We start from the raw sequence: 21,865 nt of genomic DNA, 5'->3' as shown, positions 1-21,865 counted from the left end.
GAATCAATTCATATTACATGCACCAATGTCAAGTTCTTTGTAAATTGATCAAAAAATGATAGAAATGTGCGTTTCTAATTCGGTATTGGAAAAGTGTAATGATTTTTCAAAAATCTCATTTCGAAAGCATGATGGTTTCCCACAAATCATCTTTGAGTGGTAGGAGAAATGTGTACACTGAGAATCGGTTCATATTGTGTTCACCAATGTCAGGCACCTTGTAAATTGATTTAAAAGAAAAAAAAAAAAACCGATAGGAATGTGCGTGTGATTGGATATTGCAATAGCATGATTGTTTTCTAAAAATCCCATTTCAAAATTAGAATGATGGATTCCCACAAATCGTCTTTGGTTGGTAGGAGAAATGTGTACGCTGAGATTTGTTTCTTATTGTGTGCATTGAAGTTGGGCCCTTCATAAAATTATAAGTAAATAAAAAATTACAGGAATTTTGGTATGATTCCATATTGCGTCCTTAACTTGCTTGATTAGGTATGATTAAATAACCTTGAGAGAGTGGTTAAAGCCTATGCATGACAGATGTATTACATGTAAAAATCTACTTGAAACAGTTCTATGTTCTGGTTAAATGTTTATGAAGTATGAAGTTTAACTATTTCCATTCTTCTAAACATCTAATTGTTACCATATATCTCACTTTTGCAAGTTAGGGTCATGCTAAAAATTTTTACTTTCATACACATGACTACAAAGAGGTTTGGAAAACTATGCTGTAATGGACTCATGTAGCATGACATATCCAAATTCTACTTTCATACACATGACCTTCATGGGTACATTGGGAGCACGTAGCACATGTAGGGGTGATGGGTTGCAACTCATATGATACCTTCACTTATGTTTAAGTCAAGGCCTAGGCATGTAAATCATGTCATAAACAATCACAGAGAGAGAGAGAAAGAGAGAGAGAGAGAGAGAGAGAGAGAGAGAGAGAGAGAGAGAGAGAGAGAGAGAGAGATCGGATATTCCATAAGTGTGATAGTTTTTCAAAAATCACATTTCAAAAGCATGATGGATTCCCACAAATCGTCTTGGGCCCTTCATAAATTGATAAAATGATTATAGGAATGTCGGTATGATGCTATATTGCGCCCTTAACTTGGTTGATTAGGTATGATTAAATAGCCTTGAGATAGTGGTTAAAGCCTATGCATGAAATCGGTTCATATTGTGTTCAACAATGTCAGGCTCCTTATAAATTCATAAATAAAAATGATAGGAATGTGTGTGCGCATCTGTGCGATTGGATATTGCATTAGTGTGATAGTTTTTATGAAAATCCCATTTCAAAAGCATGATGGATTCCCACAAATCATCTTGGGCCCTTCATAAAATGATCAAAAGATTATAGGAATGTTGGTATGATTCAATATTGTGCCCTTAACTTGGTTGATTAGGTATGATTAAATAACCTTGAGATAGTGATTAAAGCCTATGCATGAAAGATGTAGTTCATGTAAAAATCTACTTAAAACAGTCAAATGTGCTGGTTAAGTGTTTATGAAGTATGAAGTTTAACTAATTCCATTCGTCTAAACATCTAATGGTAACCATATATCTCACTCTTGCAAGTTAGGGTCATGCTAAAAGAATTTGCTTTCATACACATGACTACAAAGAGGTTTGGAAAACCATGTTGTAATGGACCCATGTAGCATGACGTATCCAAATTCTACTTTCATACTCATGACCTTCATGGATATGTTGGGAGCATGTAGCACATGTAGGGGCGATGGGTCACACACACACACACACACACACACACACACACACACAGAGAGAGAGAGAGAGAGAGAGAGAGAGAGAGAGAGAGAGAGAGAGAGAGAGAGAGAGAGCTGGATTTATGCTTGGACAGAAAGCTCAACAGAACTCTACCTTGTGATTAGAAAGGCAAAGTGGAAAAGGGAGATTTTGAGAATCTGAGGTGTTTGTATTGATATTGGCAACCAAACACCTCTCCAACTCGTAAAAAGAAACTTCTCCCTCTTTCTCAAAGCCTTCTCAATTTCAAAACAAAACCTGGCGTTGATTTAAAGAAGAAGAATTTATAAGACAATCTCAACTAATCATATATAACAAACCCTTCTTAATCTCCAACCTAGTGAATTAGTTGCTAAAACAACTAGCTAACCCATATAACAACTCTTCCAACTTTATAACAGGAAATGACATACAACAGCAAAATCACTATGATTAGTTAGGATGTTAGGATTAGTTGAAAGTTTAGTTAGGAATTTGTAGGGATTTGTATACATAGTTGTTTTCTATGCATTGTAATAAGTTTTGGGAGATTATAACATAATTTTGAGAGAATTTGAGAGGAGAGCTAAGAATCTTTTTTTAGAAAGTGCTTGATTAGTTAATTGCAATCGAAATTCATGAGATCTTCAATTGTCTTTCTTCCTTTTTTGTGTCTTCTAGAAGTTTTTTGGTTTTCCATCAAAGCCTAGATCTGAGGTTACATTACATACACATGCAGGAGAGAGAGAGAGAGAGAGAGAGAGAGAGAGAGAGAGAGAGAGAGAGAGAGAGAGAGAGAGAGATGTGGCTTTATGTTAAAGGCCCAAATGGGTGGATCCACAGGATTTGATGGTATCTACATGATTTTAGGGGTCCTGAAGATAGATGTCCCACTTTAGCCTAATGGACAATCGATATTCTCTTGTTATTTCTCTCAATTTTCTTTCTGAAGAATTATACATTTACCATAACAATACAGGGAAAAACAAAGAGGATGAGGAAGACTTTAGATATGATAGGGCTTATCCTAGCTATTCAAATTATCTACCCTATTACAACCATCTCTCGTTTGAATTTGAAAGAGAGAAGGACATCAACCTAAAATGTTATGAGTGATAACTATGTGGAACCACCCACGTTTTCCACAAGCAGGCACAAAAACTCATTTCCAACATTCTCCCACTTAATAACATTATAGGAAAACTAAATATAAATTATTCATTTGCCTTATCTCATAATAACTAATTTAGAGCGACTCGTAGACACTTTCATGGCAAAGGTGGACCAGAGAAGGCCCGATTGGAAGCAGAAATGATCCGGACCGTTAGGACCTTAAATCAGTCCTATCTCACAAACCGAGATTAGTTTTTCGACATATTATATATGATTTTGGGGTAGGAGAAGCTAATTAAGCTAGATTGGTTGCCCAAGCTGAATTTACAAGATTCCATCATAATGACGGTCAAAAGTACCATTTAATTTTATGTTTAATTACTATAAATAGTAAGTTTTAGTTCGAGTATAACTTGTGATCCTTCGAGTTGTACGAGTCGTGTCTAACATGAAAAGGGCTTAGAAAAGTCAGTAGAATAACGTGGTTGGGCGAAATTGGACACTTATTATTTTTGGCTAAAAACCATGAAGTCTAGTAGAAATGGAAGCCGCCTATAAATAGTAAGTCATGCTTTTAGGGTGTTTGAGTTGGAGTCTAAGCCTAAAACTTTGTCCTAGGTTTGAGCTCATTATTTAAAGGGTTGTAAATTTTTATTTTTATTTTTTTATCATCAATCAAATTATTTCAAATTTATTAGGAATTATTCCTACTTTTATTCCTCGTGGATTCGAGGAAGCTCTGTGGGGAGTCTAGAGAGCTCCGCAGATTTAGAGTAGTTATTCCTTGAGGAAGACGGTGATTGACCTCATCACGTCCCTCCCTGCGGCAAGTAACAAATACTAAAAGAGCCTGATCAAAAGAATTAGAAGCATGAAACCAACAAGAACACTATTGTCTTTTCACATGTGTTTTTAAGTACTAAGTGACAAACTAGCCAGAATTCAATAACTGACCTTTGTTATGCTTGTCCAAGTTTGCGACTATACCTAGTAGAGTTAACTCTTGATTGAAGGTACTCGAATAATATACGCAATTATCCTACTTGTCGAGTTTATTTAAAAAACTCATTTTTTACAAACATTGGTTTAAAATCCTTTTAAAGTAATGATATACTATGTATACTTTTTTGAAAGAATATTATTTACAAAACCTTATCAAAACCCAATACTTCTATGTAGATAAGTTTTCAAGTGTTTATTAATAGTTTTAAAAACTTCGTAACTGTCACGGGATATTTTTTTTTCATGCAGATATGTAATTCAGAATCGATCAAGCCATTTTTCTTGCATACCCAAGTACAACCAATCTACGGACCTTCATCATGTACAGTAAAGTAGTGACACTTAATTTCATCCTCTTATGTGCAAGAGAATGATAGATAAGGACATAAAGAGTCATATACTGAACAAGCTATTCACATGATTCAATGATTAGATCAAATCAACGAATTATATAGGTAATGGTTTCATGCATGTGGCTACAATCCACACTAAAAATTAGACTATACTAGATCCATGTCGAATCTACAATACGCATGTTTTCACATTTGATGTATGGCTAATCTCATATTCTCATGATTTGACTTTTTAATCAGGTCATATATTAATCGCTTAGAAGACTAATGAAATAATTGTATTATTTCGATTATGATTAGTATCATTTGTAGTTTCTTAGGATTGAAGGTTGATAGGTCTCATCACTCATAATATTTTCATTTATTTTTCACAATAGAGGGTGGTTCACACCTCAATGTATGAACATCAACGTGGTTGTACATCTCTTAGTAATTCAGGGTTGTTCTACTTATATAGGTGGGTGATCCGCTTGTTAACAAAGATAATTAAATATCTTTCAAGATCTCAAAATAAATGTTGATGATTTACATACCAAGTAAAAAATAGTGCACAATATAAGAAAAAAGAATGACCAATTACTAATAAGAGATAAAAGATACATTATAAAAAAATAGAGGTACACGACAATATTACTTAAGCCTTCTTAATCACATTTATCTAATGTGAACCTAAAATAGAACTTTAGCTATAATTTTCATCATGGGAATGACTAACATCTGTTTAATGAGAATGTAGCCGATCAAGGAAAACATTTTTATCTTTGAGCGCTTCCAATTGCAAATCCACATACATGTGTGGTTCAAAGGCACTCTTATATATGAGATTATTTTAATCATTAATTGATAACTTCACTCTTTTCGTTATAAGGCTAGCCCAGCTTAGGAAAGGCCCTCTTAGGTGGATTAAGCCACGACTAGAGCTTAAGAGATAGAGCTGGGCAAGGAACTACCCTGTCCTAGCTTAATAAAATAAGTTAGGGACTAAAACTATATGTGTGTGTGTGTAGGGAGAAAAAAAGAGAAAAAATTAATGATTGTGTTGATAGAAAGGTTCGATGTAATGTGTGTTAAATAAATAAAAGGAATCGGTTGATAGAGGTTTGATGTAATAGTACAAGCGCTCTAACGTCGATAAGTCTGTTCTGAAAGGCATTTCCAAATTGGGCTTTGTGTGAATGATGCTTGACTTAGCTCACTTGAACATGTGTGAATGATGCCTGACTTAGTTCACTTTTTTTTTTTTTTTTGTTAGCTTGTTAGTACACACACCCCACTGTTAGTACACACTCCACTGTTAGCCACCCCCACTAGGGAATCAATACCAAGACTTCAGTGTTGAAACATGAGTTTCTTTCCTCAATCTACCACTTGAGAAATGCAAGTGGGACCCACCGTTCAGTTTTTGAGAAATCCAATCCGTTCATTCGTTTTGTGAGATCATTTTAGGACATGAGGCCAAAAATGAGCAGGATACAATACTCAAGTAGGCCGAAAACGTAAGGAATGAACACATACAGTTAAAATATTCCTGGGCCTTAGAAGCTTTAAATTAGGCAAAGTTCTGTCATCCCACCATGATATATGTATTATATCCACACCGTTCATTCATATTTTCAAATTATTTTAAGCACGTGAACTAAAAAATAAGGCAAATCCAAAGCTAAAGTGGACCAACAATGAAAAGCAATGGGGATAATAATGTGTTCGTTGAGATCTTTTTAAACCCACTGTGATGTTTATTTTCCATCTAATAGTCCGCGACGTCATATAAGGCTTGGATGTAAGCAAAAGAAAAATATTGGGGCTTCTTTGGGAGCATGGAGTTGGAGCTAAGAATCTTTTTTTAGAAAGTGCTTGATTAGTTAATTGCAATCGAAATTCATGAGATCTTCAATTGTCTTTCTTCCTTTTTTGTGTCTTCTAGAAGTTTTTTGGTTTTCCATCAAAGCCTAGATCTGAGGTTACATTACATACACATGCAGGAGAGAGAGAGAGAGAGAGAGAGAGAGAGAGAGAGAGAGAGAGAGAGAGAGAGAGAGAGAGAGATGTGGGTGTATGTTAAAGTCCCAAATGGGTGGATACACAGGATTTGATGGTATCTACATGATTTTAGGGGTCCTGAAGATAGATGTCCCACTTTAGCCTAATGGACAATCGATATTCTCTTGTTATTTCTCTCAATTTTCTTTCTGAAGAATTATACATTTACCATAACAATACAGGGAAAAACAAAGAGGATGAGGAAGACTTTAGATATGATAGGGCTTATCCTAGCTATTCAAATTATCTACCCTATTACAACCATCTCTCGTTTGAATTTGAAAGAGAGAAGGACATCAACCTAAAATGTTATGAGTGATAACTATGTGGAACCACCCACGTTTTCCACAAGCAGGCACAAAAACTCATTTCCAACATTCTCCCACTTAATAACATTATAGGAAAACTAAATATAAATTATTCATTTGCCTCATCATAATAACTAATTTAGAGCGACTCGTAGACACTTTCATGGCAAAGGTGGACCAGAGAAGGCCCGATTGGAAGCAGAAATGATCCGGACCGTTAGGACCTTAAATCAGTCCTATCTCACAAACCGAGATTAGTTTTTCGACATATTATATATGATTTTGGGGTAGGAGAAGCTAATTAAGCTAGATTGGTTGCCCAAGCTGAATTTACAAGATTCCATCATAACGACGGTCAAAAGTACCATTTAATTTTATGTTTAATTACTATAAATAGTAAGTTTTAGTTCGAGTATAACTTGTGATCCTTCGAGTTGTACAAGTCGTGTCTAACATGAAAAGGGCTTAGAAAAGTCAGTAGAATAACGTGGTTGGGCGAAATTGGACACTTACTATTTTTGGCTAAAAACCATGAAGTCTAGTAGAAATGGAAGCCGCCTATAAATAGTAAGTCATGCTTTTAGGGTGTTTGAGTTGGAGTCTAAGCCTAAAACTTTGTCCTAGGTTTGAGCTCATTATTTAAAGGATTGTAAATTTTTATTTTTATTTTTTTATCATCAATCAAATTATTTCAAATTTATTAGGAATTATTCCTACTTTTATTCCTCGTGGATTCGAGGAAGCTCTGTGAGGAGTCTAGAGAGCTCCGCAGATTTAGAGTAGTTATTCCTTGAGGAAGACGGTGATTGACCTCATCACGTCCCTCCCTGCGGCAAGTAACAAATACTAAAAGAGCCTGATCAAAAGAATTAGAAGCATGAAACCAACAAGAACACTATTGTCTTTTCACACGTGTTTTTAAGTACTAAGTGACAAACTAGCCAGAATTCAATAATTGACCTTTGTTATGCTTGTCCAAGTTTGCGACTACACCTAGTAGAGTTAACTCTTGATTGAAGGTACTCGAATAATATATGCAATTATCCAACTTGTCGAGTTTATTTAAAAAACTCATTTTTTACAAACATTGGTTTAAAATCCTTTTAAAGTAATGATATACTATGTATACTTTTTTGAAAGAATATTATTTACAAAACCTTATCAAAACCCAATACTTCTATGTGGATAAGTTTTCAAGTGTTTATTAATAGTTTTAAAAACTTTGTAACTGTCACGGGATATTTTTTTTTCATGCAGATATGTAATTCAGAATCGATTAAGCCATTTTTCTTGCATACCCAAGTACAACCAATCTACGGACCTTCATCATGTACAATAAAGTAGTGACACTTAATTTCATCCTCTTATGTGCAAGAGAATGATAGATAAGGACATAAAGAGTCATATACTGAACAAGCTATTCACATGATTCAATGATTAGATCAAATCAACGAATTATATAGGTAATGGTTTCATGCATGTGGCTACAATCCACACTAAAAATTAGACTATACTAGATACATGTCGAATCTACAATACGCATGTTTTCACATTTGATATATGGCTAATCTCATATTCTCATGATTTGACTTTTTAATCAGGTCATATATTAATCGCTTAGAAGACTAATGAAATAATTGTATTATTTCGATTATGATTAGTATCATTTGTAGTTTCTTAGGATTGAAGGTTGATAGGTCTCATCACTCATAATATTTTCATTTATTTTTCACAATAGAGGGTGGTTCACACCTCAATGTATGAACATCAACGTGGTTGTACATCTCTTAGTACAATATTACTTAAGCCTTCTTAATCACATTTATCTAATGTGAACCTGAAATAGAACTTTAGCTATAAGTTTCATCATGGGAATGACTAACATCTATTTAATGAGAATGTAGCCGATCAAGGAAAACATTTTTATCTTTGAGCGCTTCCAATTGCAAATCCACATACATGTGTGGTTCAAAGGCACTCTTATATATGAGATTATTTTAATCATTAATTGATAACTTCACTCTTTTCGTTATAAGGCTAGCCCAGCTTAGGAAAGGCCCTCTTAGGTGGATTAAGCCACGACTAGAGCTTAAGAGATAGAGCTGGGCAAGGAACTACCCTGTCCTAGCTTAATAAAATAAGTTAGGGACTAAAACTATATGTGTGTGTGTGTGTAGCGCGCGCGCACGCACACACACACACACACACACACATATATATATATATGTGTGTGTGTGTGTGTGTGTGTGTGTGTGTGTGTGTGTGTCTATATATATATATATAAAAGGAAATGCACGGTTGATAGCAAGGTTCGCATGTAATAACGTGCGAACCGGCACTCAACCGTCGGATAAGGTAGGTGGTCTGGATGAAGGCACTCTTAGCGCGAGTTTGAAAGAGCGAGTTTCCTTCTTCAGCATACCTCTTCACCTTATCCTCTAACTTTCCGAAGGATGCGGTGGAAGCCTTTCACATGAAGTTCTTACGTTGGAAACCTTTTTTTTTTTTTTTTTCTTTTTTAGGTTAGCTTGTTCGTACACACCCAATGTTAGTACACACTCCACTGTTAGCCACCCCCACTAGGGAATCGATACCAAGACCTCAGTGTTGAAACATGAGTTTCTTTCCTCAATCTACCACTTGAGAAATGCAAGTGGGACCCACCGTTCAGTTTTTGAGAAATCCAATCCGTTCATTCGTTTTGTGAGATCATTTTAAGACATGAGGCCAAAAATGAGCAGGATACAATACTCAAGTAGGCCGAAAACGTAAGGAATGAACACATACAGTTAAAATATTCCTGGGCCTTAGAAGCTTTAAATTAGGCTAATATTTGTGTTTTCAATTCATCTCAGTGGTAATGACATTACGAACAGTATGGATGGCATGTTAACATCACTGTCTACCCTAGGGAGGTTTCAGTGGTAGAAAACTCCCCACCCACCTTTTCATTTAGTTCGGCCCACTTGAGTCTTGCATCCTGTTAATTTTTAATATCAGGTCCTAAAATGAGCTCAAAAAATGGATGGACGGGGTAGGTCCCACTTAGGTTTCTAACGTAGGAACTTCCTGCGAAAGCTGAAATTGCAGCACAGTTTTTTCGGATACAGATTTCCTGCAAAAGCCTTTCGTAGGAAGTTCCTGCAAAAGCCTTTCGTAGGAAGTTCCTGCAAAAGCCTTTCGCACACTGGAAACCTAAGTGGAACCCACCGTGATGTTTATGAGAAATCCAAACCGTCCATCCATTTTGTGAGATCATTTTAGGACATGAGGCCAAAAATGAGCAGGATACAATACTCAAGTGGGCTGAACTAAAGGAAAAGGTAGGTAGGGAAATTTCTACCGTTAAAACCTTCCTGGGGTCGACAATGATGTTTACATGCCATCCATACCATTTGTAACGTTATTCCTACTAAGATGAACTGAAAACATAAATATTAGCCTGATTCAAAGCTCCTATGGCGCCACGAATATTTCAACTGTGTGTTCATTCCTTACGTTTTCGGCCCACTGAAGTATTGTATCCTACTCATTTTTTGCCTCATATCCTAAAATGATCTCACAAAATGGATGGACGGATTGGATTTCTCATAAACATCACAATGGGTCCCACTTAGGTTTCTAACATCCGAAACGCTTTCGCAGGAAATCTGCAGCGCAGTTTTTTCGGACGCGGATTTCCTGTGAAAGCCTTTCATGCGCTAGAAACCTAGGTGGGGCCCACCATGATGTTTTTGAGAAATCACCTGGTCCATCCATTTTTTGAGCTCATTTTAGGACTCGAGACAAAAAATTGACAGGATGCAAGACTCAAGTGGGCCGAACTAAAGGAAAATGTGGGTAGGGAATTTTCTACCGTTGAAACCTCCCTAGGGTCGACTGTGATGTTTACACGCCATTCATTCCATTCGTAATGTTATTACCACTAAGATGAACTAAAAACACAAATATTAGCCTGATTCAAAGCTTCTGAGCCCTAGGAATATTTCAATTGTGTGTGTTTATTCCTTATGTTTTCGGCCCACTTAAATATTGTCTCCCACTCATTTTTGACCTCATGTCCTAAAATGATCTCACAAAACAGATGGACGGATTGGATTTCTCAAAAACCGAACGGTGGATCCCACTTAGGTTTCCAATGGAAGAACTTCATGTGAAAGGCTTCCGTCGCATCCTTCGGAGAGTTAAAGAAGAATGTGAAGAGGCGTGCCGAAGAAGGAAACTCACTCTTTCAAACTTGCGCTATGAGTGCCTTCATTCAAACCGTTTGCCTTATCCGACGGTTGATAGCAAGGTTCGCACGTAATGACATGTGAATCGGTGCGTAGCTGAGCGTTTCTCTCTCTCTCTCTCTATATATATATATATATATACTCTCTCTCTCTCTATATATATATATATATATATATATATATATATATAGAGAGAGAGAGAGAGTCACGCTCACCTGCGCACCTATGCACGTTCGTACCTTTGCACATGTGTCATGGGCGTCTAATCCGAACGATTTATGTGATGCCGAATCCCATGAAATCCAAAGTATAAATTGTCACCCCGATCTAAAATTTTGGTGGGCCATAGCAAGGAGAAATGCAAATCAAATGAGGAAACTGTTTTCATTTTTCATGGCCCACCAAAGTTTTGGATCAAAGTAAAAATTGGGCCTGAGAAGTTTCATGAGGTGCTGCTTCACGTGGATCATTCAAATTTTAGAGTCACATCACGTATGATGACTTCTCAAAAAAGTTCACACGAGTTTCATGCGAAGTAGTGTGCAACTGAGCATTCGGATATATATATATATATATATATATATATATATATATATATATATATATATATATATATATATATATATATATATATCCCAAAAATCAGCCATATACGGAACTCAGGTGGGCCATACCATCTAAAATCATGTAAATACATGCCTAAAACATATAAAGGCATTTGGTGGAGCCCACCTGAAATTTGGATGCATATGAAACTTGGTCTGACCCCTCGTCCAAGTGGGACACACATAATGGATGGGCTGGATTTGTGAACCACATCTCAGTGGGCCCAACAAATGATTATGAATGTTTTAATGGAGGGAAACCCCTCTCGACTTTTGTATGTGGTGTGGCCCACACAAGTCATGGATTGACTTGATTTTTAAGCCCTAGGCCCACCATGGAATGGTGCATCTGACTGATGGGGTAGCTGTTCGACACGCATCACGGTGGGCCCACACAACTCGACCTCATGGGAAGTTCCCTTGAGCTCGACCGCATAGAACCTTTTCCCACATATATATATAGAACTAAACTTTCATTCCACAGGGAAAAAGGCTATACAAGGCTCTCCACCATCAGGGCAGACCCCAACAAAAAATGCAGGCCCGAACAACAACAGTGAAGGCAAGCAGAAATGTACAAGACGCACCAAAAGTAAAACAAAACAAAGCAATGGAGCTAATCCATCGGTCTAAGCACACCTAAACCGACCTTATCCAAAAAGATCCTACCTTGGACAATAGGAGGAAGGCACCTGTAATGGAGGTAGATCGAGGACTGTAGAAGAAGACTCTCTTCCCGAGCCAAACCATTCGCCGGCTCGCTGCCTTCTCTGAGAATGTGAGTGAAAACAAAAGTACCCAGGCTACGTAAGCGGTTAATACGAGACAACCAAGAATCCCACTTCCAAGGGGTCTTGGACTGATTAGAGAGGCTATGAATAGCCAATTTTGAATCAGATTCCACTATAACCCTGTCGAAGCCTTTTTCCAAGCATATCAGCATCCCGTCGTGAATCGTGCGAAGTTTTGCCATATTATTAGATCCAACCCCATATCCCATGGAGAAGCCGAATAGAAATGTCCCATTATCATTCCTACATATGCCTCCCCCACCCGAAGGACCCGGATTACCCATCGCCGATCTATCAATGTTTAATTTCACCCATCCCAGGGAGGGCTGGCTCCATTTCACCAGAATAAAGTCGTTTCATTTATGATAAACAGTCGATTTCCTGGGTTTCAGCTCCTAATTCCCGCTGACAGCTTCCATTAAATCTGTGCCTAGGACCAATTTTGCCCACCACCTGACTCGGGCTACTGAAGTGCTCAAGGTCATCGGGATATTGTCATAGACTGCAATGTTTCTGGCTCGCCAGATTTTCCAAAGAATAAGTATGGGCAGCAGAAATCTGACCGAACAATGCACTGCGCCAGGAGCTGAAGCATTTCTCCAATGGCACATTTTGCTTGCAATCAAATTGTGAAGTAACGGAGGAATACCACACATCGAGCTGAATACTGCCCAAAGGGCCTGCGAATGGTGACCAACAAGAAATAGGTGGGGAAGTGATTCTTGCTGAGGCGACGGGTTCATACCTTGTAGACAGCATTTTCACGTAGAAGTCATAGCCACGCCTTTCTCTTGGACCCTGATATCGACGGGTAACGCATTTTGAAGAGCCCTCCACATGAATATGGAGAATTTTGGAGAGAGAATACGAAGCCAGATCCATTTAGACCACTGGTTAGGAGGGGAGGGAGGGCGCAGCACTATATCCAGGCTGAGCGAATGGAGAATCGACTTGAAGATTCTGCGGCCATACGCACTTAGGAGTTTCCTCACAAATAGAAAATCTTCTATTAATTATATCATCGATTAGGTGCTAGGGGAGAAAGGAAAAAACCCGAGATAGAGGGAAGGGTCCAGAACGACCCAGGACATGTCGCACTTTCAGCTATTGGAGCTCAGAGGGGACAAGGCATTCGAGTAGGCATTGGAGAGGGCCCCTGCCCATCCAGTTGTCAGACCAGAAATTGAGCTCCCCATTGCCGACTGACCACTGAATGTGCTTTGAGAGAATAGGGAAGAGCTCTCAAACTTGCTTCCAAAGAGGAGAAGCATTTGGTGAAGCTGACATTTGATCAGTAACGTGGATGTCCCTGGCATGTATGCTTTTCATGAGTTTCGCCCAGGGACTGGAAGGATCCCCATATTTGACCGTCCATGCTAATTTAAGACGGTGAGCAGTTAAGACATCTTTCAATCTTCTGATACCCAGACCTCCCTCCTCGGTGGGTCTGACAATCTTTTTCCAAGCTAGCCAATGAAGTTTTTTGTTTCCATCCGCCCAGCCCTAAAAGAAATTTGAAAACTTGCTTTCCAATTTATCCGTCACCTGTCGGGGGATATGCATTGCTGCCATGATATGGATTGGAGGCTGCTTAGAACATGACGAATAGCGTTAATCTGCCTGCTTGAGAAATCAGTCTTCCAGCCCAACCTGAAGTTTTCCTGTCCACTTTGTCCAACAAGAATTGAAAGGCTGCAGTTTTGATTCTTCCTTTACATAGGGGGGCACCCAAGTAGATGAGATTGTCCCTGACTTTCTGAAAATCGAGGGTTCTTTCAGTAGTTCTAATCATGGCTGGCTTTAAATCTCTTGAGCATATGAATCGACTCTTCTGACGACTGATTTTTTGGCCTGTAACTGTCTGGAAGATAAGCATAAGCTGATTTAGCTGAAGGAGGGATTCCTTTTTACTGTTGGTGAAGAGAAGAATGTCGTCGGTGAAGAGTAGATGGGACGGACTGGGGCAACTACGACGAATGGAAAACTGTTGGCATCCTCCGCTCGAGAGCATTAGGTTGAGATTCACTGAGAAAGACTTCATCGCAATGATGAAGAGGGTCGGGGAGAGAGGATCCCCTTGCCTCAGGCCTCTGTAAGATCTGAAGAAACCCGTCGGCTTCCCATTGATAAGGATGGAAAACCAATTGTTACCCCAGCAGCTTTCCATGATCCTGACCCATCGTTGGCTGAACCCGAACCTGAGGAGAACTTACTTCAGATAATCCCAACTTACCCTATCATAAGCTTTTTCAAGGTCCAATTTGAGGATGAGGTTGCCTCCCCTGACTTTCTTGTTGATATGATGAATCATCTCTTGAGCTACCTCAATATTATCTGCTATTGATCTCCCTTTCACGAAGGCACCCTGTTCCTGTGAAATCATCTTGGGAAGTAAAGAGCTTAATCGATCTATTAGCTAGTAGCTTAGAAAAATTTTTATAAATAACATTTCACAGGCTTATGGGACGAAATTCAGCAAAGCACGTAGCTGCGGGAGACTTAGGGATAAGGCAGATGAGGTTTGAAGTGAAAGCTCTAGGGAAGGTAGTCCCAGTTATGAGGTCCTTTGCTACTTTAAGGATGTCTTCAGCAATAATGTCCCAACATGAAGCATAGAAGGCCGCGGAGAAACCATCCGGACCCACGGCTCCGTCTTGAGGCACCGAGAAGGCAGCAGCTTTAACCTCTTCCATCGAAGGAGGAGCAAGCAAGGAATCATTGTCCAGAGGGGTAATAACCTGGGGGATAGCCTGTCGAAATCTGCATTGGGATTGGTTTGGTCAGCTTGAAAAAGATTTTTGAAAAATTTAATCGCTTCATTTTTTATTTCTTGGCTCGAGGAGACAATTTCCCCAGCTGCATTTCTGATGAAAGAAATGGTGCATCTTCTTACTTTTTCATTTGCGGCGGAATGAAAGAATTTTGTGTTTTTGTCTCCTTTGAGAAGCCAAGAATTTTTAGACTTCTGTTTCCAGAACACCTCCTCCATGATCCGGAGTTGGTGAAGCTTGTGTTTGGCTTCAATGTACTAGCGAGATAGATCTTCTGAGGGGGCTGATTGCATGCTGGAATCGACACCTTCCAACTCTTCTTCAGCTATCTGAATCTGGTGGAAAATGTAATTCTATTTTACCCTAGTCAAGCCACTTTATGTGTGTGTGTGTGTGTGTGTGTGTGTGTAAAGTGGCTTGACTAGGGTAAAATAGAATTACATTTTTTTCATTTTCTTTTTATTCTCTTCTTCTTTATTTTACCTACATCACTATTTTTTTACTGTGTCAATATGGTTTGAAAAAACATGGCACTCCACTTGTCTCAGTAGTATTCGAATCTATCTGATATGTTACGAATCACCACTCTTTTAAGGAACCAAATCAGAACAAGTCGTACCAGTTTCGGTCTTGAAGTGAGTCACACTCCCAAATCAATATTAGATCTAAGATGTCTAAAGTTGTCATATACATATTATTCTTAATAAATGGCTTGTATTTTGCGAATTTCTTTAGCAATCCAGCCCACTTTCACTAAAGTGCAAAGCTGGGATTTTAAGAAATATTTTCTAAAGGATTACTTCTGTAATGATATGCGATTTCCAATCCCATTTTGGAATATATTGGAAAAACTAAACTAATTTTGATAAATTTCCCGTTTATTTATTTATTCTTGAGAATGGCCGGCAGCCCCCGGACTCGGATGGCCTACTGATGCTGCCAGTAGCCAGTTGACGGTCCACTGTGGGCCCTACCATGACGTATATGTTTTATCCATGCCGTCCATCCATTTTTCCAGATCATTTTAGGGCTTGAGCCCAAAAAATGAGGCAGATCTAAATCTCATATGGGCCACACCACAGGAATTAGTGGTGATTGAACACCCACCATTAAAAACTTCTCGGGGCCACAAAAGTTTTGGATGAAGTTGATATTTTTATTTTCCCTTCATCCAGGTCTGTGTGACCTAATCAACAGGTTGATGGAAAATAAACATTACAGTGAGCCCTAGGAAGTTTTTAATCGTGATCATTCAATCACCACTGTTTTCCTGTGGTGCGGTCCACCTGAGACTTGGATATGCCGCATTTTTTTGCTCATAACCTAAAATAATGATCCAAAATGGATAAATGGATGGACGGCTTGGATAAAGCACATACATTATGGTGGAGCCCATATAGCATCGTCCGGTAGCCACCTCGCTATTGGCAGCGTCAGTAGGCAGTCCGCATCCAACAGCCGCTTGCTTACAAGCATTTGGACCAGAAAACCGTTACATATCAGCCCTTGAGGGGCGCTATGCTAGTGGCCAGCTGAATGCTATCCTCTATTGTAAATGTAATAACACCTGTGTGGGATCTGGGCCGTTCATCTGGTGATGTCCAACATTTATTTGATGTAGATTAAAAATTTAGCTGATTTGGATGATCAACTAGTCCAACTCTTTATGAGAAAAATGGATGGTTACAAAGATTGATCTAATATTCAAGATCAACAGCCACATGTGGGGTCCATTCGATGACTTAGATTGACTTAGATTGAAACATGTGTAAGTCAGGGTCGATTTTAATCTCCACCCCCATATCAATCAACATGAAAAGGGTAACCTGTCCATCTTTTGACATTAACCAATGGCAGATGTGTAGAATAAAAATATTCAAGTGAATGGATTTTAATTACAAAGGCTCTTTCTTGTAAAACTTTAAAAGTAGGCGATTTTATGGGAACATTATGCTGGAAAATATTGATTTTAATATATATTTTAATAATAAAAAATTATATATATATTATAAAAAGTTTGAAAAACACCTTTTTTTGTGGGTTTTGGGAATAGTCCTACGTTGGAAAAAGAGGAGAAATTTTTTGAATATATATGATAGCGGTGGAGTATTATAATACTTACCCACATGGTCCAAAGGAGAATGGAACTTGCATGTACATACTGGAACACCCGCGCGCTCAGGCACGAGCTCGGTCTCGAACATGGGCTTGGTGCGAGAGCATGGGCATGTGAGATAGTGTGGCTGTAGAGGCGCTAGTGGCACACTTCGCACGTCCGCATCATGTCACAGAGGGTTGCTCCTTCGCGAACCGGAGCAAGACATGTGTGAGTTGCGGTGCGACTAAGTGGCTAAGGCATGTGGCTGGTTGGAAGAGAGACTAGAGGACTGAGAGAGAGGTCCCTCAGTATATATAGAGACTGGAATATGACTGTTGCAGCAGATGTGTAACAGCTATGCAATTCATTGCAGAGCCATGTTGAAACTGCTGCATGGTTAGCCCAACAGATAGAAAACGGCTAGCCAGCTCACACAACAGTCAGCATACAACTGCTATTATGAGCCATGCACAACAATTAGAAACAATCAAATAATGATTAGTTTTCCAACAGCTAGAAATGAATTGATGAGATTTATGTCCCTGGACCATAACTCCCTAGCCACCATATTCTATATAAAGAGAACCTAGATGGGTTTCCAATCCATCACAACTCACTCCAGCATAATCATGTGAATCATAGCCTCTCTACTCCATTAGACCAGTGACTCCAGCAATACTGCAAAGTTCTTCTGAACCCTTGCCGGAAAATCAGACCAGCGGTGTGGTTTAGAACGGTTCAATAGCTGAAGAACAGGAAGAACAGACTAGTGCAGTATTCTTATTCACAAAAATCTTCTTCTCTATTTTTCTTCTGAATTTTTTTTTTTTTTTTTTTTATGTATTTCTGCCAGACTGTGTAACAAAGTTCCATTAATGGGCCTTCGTGTTTGCTGAACGCAGACCCATATCAAGCTCGTCGTATCCTAGAAGTGGTTTGTCTATAACCTTTCAGCATATTCAATTCGCTTGAGTATGGGCAAATAACGCTTTAAGGACAACATTCCAAACATGCTTCAGCCTGTCCTTATTTCAGATCAACTCGAATTTTTTGATTTTCACATTTTACAGAAAATATTATTTCTATAATTTTCCAACACATTAATAAGGACTGTGATTCTAGGGCTAAACCATAAAGAAGGTATTTTGTTATTTTCCCTTTATTATTAATATTATTTTTTCTAATTATCTTGTTGCTTTAAAGTACAAGTGCCACATGTATCGATTTGTGGGCCCTCACCATGTATAGTGATGCCCACAAATCTGTAAGATCTGGACAAATTGTAGATGGTACACGTGTCAAGATCTGGGCCATTCATCAAGTAGTATGCACTATGAACATGCCATAATGCTAAAATTTGGCTCCTCAACTCTTTTTTTATTTCTACCTGTCGACTTTTCTTATACAAATTTGACCTACATGATTTGCATGATACTGACAGAACAATTGGAACATTGCCCATGTAAGGGATGACATGATGTCGTGAGGAAACCTACACTCTAGTGAAGGAAACCCAAGTGAAAACACCCCAATCGGCAATGATCTTGTTAGAAATAGATGGACTTTACATATAAACAAAAAGAGATGATTTTACCTTTCAAAAGTCACTGTAGTTAAAACATTAATTTTAGACTCCAAAAATACCCACACATAATTGATACAAGCAGCAAAATCACGAACAAAAAGATCCAAGAAATAACAAGAGGCGAGAGATAAATATTTAATTGATTCAACGTGTCTACAAGGCAGTTATAGGTATTACTTCATTACTAGAACAAAAGAAAATAGATATTACAAGGCTTATGCCTCTCTCTCTCTCTCTCTCTCTCTCTCTCTCTCTCTCTCTCTCTCTCATGCTTCCACTGTGCAAGGAATCTCCTCTTGAAGGAAGATCACCTCACTATACATGCATTCCTCTCTTATAGACAGCACACCTGATAGAGAGAGCACTCACCAAAATTAGGCTTCACACATGAGAATAGCAAGAGGAAAGAAGACGTGTACTAGTAGAAAATGCAAATGCATCTTACACGTATTCATAACTCTCTCATGCGTAATCACACCACCACTTCAATATTATTGGCATGATGACTTTGATACTAACGTGTAGCAACTCCGTAGTAAGTGCTTCCGTAGAGAGAAGATGATAGCGTTTTTTCTTTAAAACAAAAAGCCTTGAATTCATAAGAAGAGAGAAATCTTTTAAAAATGAGAAACAAAATTATTATTATTATTAATGGAAAGTCTGTCTAAAAGCCCGTTCATATAATTTATATAAGCCAAAATCCTAATTTTGCAATTTTTTCAAAACAATAAAACTATCGTAAAATAGTAAATTTTTTGAATAATTATTAAATTTCTAAAGCAACTTAAACTCTCTCACATGACTTACACAAGGACTTTGAGCTACTCTAAGACTCTCCCAACCTTAAAATACCTAAAAATAATAAAACATATAACTTCCTAAAATTACTAAAATTTCATTAAAAAAAATTTTAAAAAAAATTCCGTAAAATAACTTTATTTTGGAAAACAAACAACATATCATACGCACGGAATGAATAACCAAACGTAAAGTTATGCATTAATTTTCTCTCGTCTCGGTCCATATGACTTGCTTTTTCTCAATTTTTGGCCACCCATGCAATTTCTCTCATGTACATTATATTAAGCACCCAAATTGCTTACCACTGATAAAAATATCCTTAGCCACGATTCAGCCGATCACAATCGTTCTTAGTATTGGAACGTCCAAACCAAACCGACCTTCTGGACGATCCAAATTCATCCGGTTCCATCCATTCTCCGTGGTATTTTTAAGGTTCATCCGTATGTATTTCTTGGCAGCTAAGGATAGATGCCGTTGGTTTTCCCATGCTTTGGAAACAAGTTCATTTAATAGAGGCCGTTGGATTTCCAATGTAAATGACCTTGTTTCACATAAACTTCTCTAGAATGAGGGCATATTGGTCATTTTACATGCAAGTAAATTTCTATATAAAAGGTCGCGGTATTACACATTAAATGTAAGCAGGTACTTGGACAATTCAATATAGATAGTTTTTAGAATTCCCTTTCTCTTTTAGTCAGTATACGGTCTTAAATCTTAATAAAGCCAACACTTAGAACATAACACTAACCCTAATAGTCAATAAAAAAAATCAAGAAACAACAATTTAGACAATTGAAAAAATCGACAACTTCGAAGGTACCACACTCTTTACTGGCCCACAAAATCTGAGCACCCGTAAAGTTTCAACACTTCTCCAAATGGGATTCGTTGCCGATGATAGAGCACTGACCCTAGAAGTGGGCTGGAAAAAATCTCTACATTTCCACACTTTTCCTCAACACTCAAATGTTTCTCCACGTCCTAGCAAGTAACCTCTTGGGTCGAGAAAGATATCTTTCCACATTTTACCTAGAGCTGGGCAAGACCCGCCTCGACCCGAACCGAATGCTAGGGTCGAATTCGGATCGAGTAGACCCACCCTGATCCAAATCCCAACCAAGTTGAGTAACCCGATCTGGCCCAATCCGATCGAATCCGACCCGATCCAATCAGAACGGACCCGATCTAGTCAGATCCGATCCAAAACCCAACTCAGACCGGAATCGAGTAGTATAAATTAAACTTTTTATTTTTTATTTTTACATTTATCATTTTATCTACTCTAACCCTACCCGCGCCGATGCCGCACCGAACCCGATCGAAATATAGGCCAACCAGCAGCTCAGCACTCGATCTTTACCGATCATCCTCATCCATTCATCAGGTATGTTTATGTTTTAAGGTTTTTTTTTTGTATTTTTTCAGCTTGGGATTCAGGTGTAGGTCGTTGGCGGCCCGCCCTGGCTCGGGACCTTGGGTGCAGGCCGTTGTTGGTCCGATCGAGATCAGGACCTCGGTCGTGGCCCACCTTGGCTCTAGACAGATGTGAATTAGCTACTCAAGGGATGTCATCATGTTTTTTTGGGCCCCATTGATGTATGTGTTGTATCTACACCATCCATCCATTTGGAGAGATCGTTTTAGGACATGGTGGCCCGCCATGGCTCGACCTTATTGGTGGATCGCCTTGCTCGACTTTTCTGGTGGCCCAATTCGAATCGTACTCAACTCCATCTGACTTAGTTTCTCTGACCGAGTCAGACTCGGTTCAGGTCAGCCCAGCCAAGATTCAGTTCGGATTGAATCAGGCCTACTGGACTTGGTCTCGAGTCGGATCGAGTTCGGGTCAGAGAGTTGGCAAAACTGGATCGAGTCGAGTTAGACCCAACTCGATGCCCACCTCTAATTTCACCGATGCTCTCACTAGGTTCAATGGACCTGGGCTTTACTTCCGGCATTGGCTTAGGCTTTAATGACTTTATTAGCTTGGGATTTCGCTATCCAAGCACTCCAATTAATGGATGGTATTAAGCCGTACAACATTATTTTTTTCATTCCATGGCTTTTTTTTAAAAAAAAAAAATTATTTTATTTTATTTTTAATTTTTCACACACCAACACACTCTCACCTGGCTGCATTATTTTTTCGATCCTAGGCATGTTTACAGTGTATACTGCCTGATGAATGGATCAGATTTCTGACATATATGTTGTTTGCTTAGATCTCTGCTAGGTCAGGCACTTACAAGGGATGCCTTCACTGAATATGACACCTTGTAATAATGCATCCTGCACGTTGTTGTGACGTTCCTTTCAAGTCCAGCATAAGACCACCATGATGGCAATTTGGAGTCCAGACACCTAGTATTGATTGACAAGGAAATTACAATCCAATTCAA

General features: G+C 38.6%; 2 protein-coding genes across 2 annotated transcripts; both read right to left on the bottom strand.

The window, feature by feature from the left end:
* Positions 1–7,392: 7,392 nt before the first annotated feature.
* LOC131230583 (uncharacterized) lies at positions 7,393–12,489 on the bottom strand. Its single transcript, XM_058226488.1, has 2 exons — positions 12,084–12,489; positions 7,393–7,433 (listed from the first exon to the last, which is right to left on the bottom strand). Exons 1-2 carry the CDS (start codon positions 12,487–12,489, stop codon positions 7,393–7,395), a joined length of 447 nt encoding a protein of 148 aa, XP_058082471.1.
* Positions 12,490–13,796: 1,307 nt separating this feature from the next.
* LOC131230582 (uncharacterized) lies at positions 13,797–14,588 on the bottom strand. Its single transcript, XM_058226487.1, has 2 exons — positions 14,439–14,588; positions 13,797–14,321 (listed from the first exon to the last, which is right to left on the bottom strand). Exons 1-2 carry the CDS (start codon positions 14,586–14,588, stop codon positions 13,797–13,799), a joined length of 675 nt encoding a protein of 224 aa, XP_058082470.1.
* Positions 14,589–21,865: the final 7,277 nt, after the last annotated feature.

The sequence above is a fragment of the Magnolia sinica genome, chromosome 17 (assembly GCF_029962835.1).
Source record: "Magnolia sinica isolate HGM2019 chromosome 17, MsV1, whole genome shotgun sequence".
In the NCBI taxonomy this organism is placed as follows: Eukaryota; Viridiplantae; Streptophyta; class Magnoliopsida; order Magnoliales; family Magnoliaceae; genus Magnolia; species Magnolia sinica.
The sequence above is the reverse complement of the archived record's forward strand: the minus strand, read 5'-3'. Positions and strand labels throughout refer to the sequence as shown.

Bases quoted from the DNA above. Each gene is read 5' to 3' on its own strand.
- LOC131230583 (XM_058226488.1), bottom strand. From the start codon at position 12,489: ATGGGTAATCCGGGTCCTTCGGGTGGGGGAGGCATATGTAGGAATGAT. The intron at 7,434-12,083 runs GTAGGATCTTTT...TCTTTTGATCAG, and splicing joins CCTTCCTCCTATTGTCCAAG to GCTCTTTTAGTATTTGTTAC.
- LOC131230582 (XM_058226487.1), bottom strand. From the start codon at position 14,588: ATGATTTCACAGGAACAGGGTGCCTTCGTGAAAGGGAGATCAATAGCA. The intron at 14,322-14,438 runs GTAAGTTGGGAT...ATCAATGGGAAG, and splicing joins TTGAAAAAGCTTATGATAGG to CCGACGGGTTTCTTCAGATC.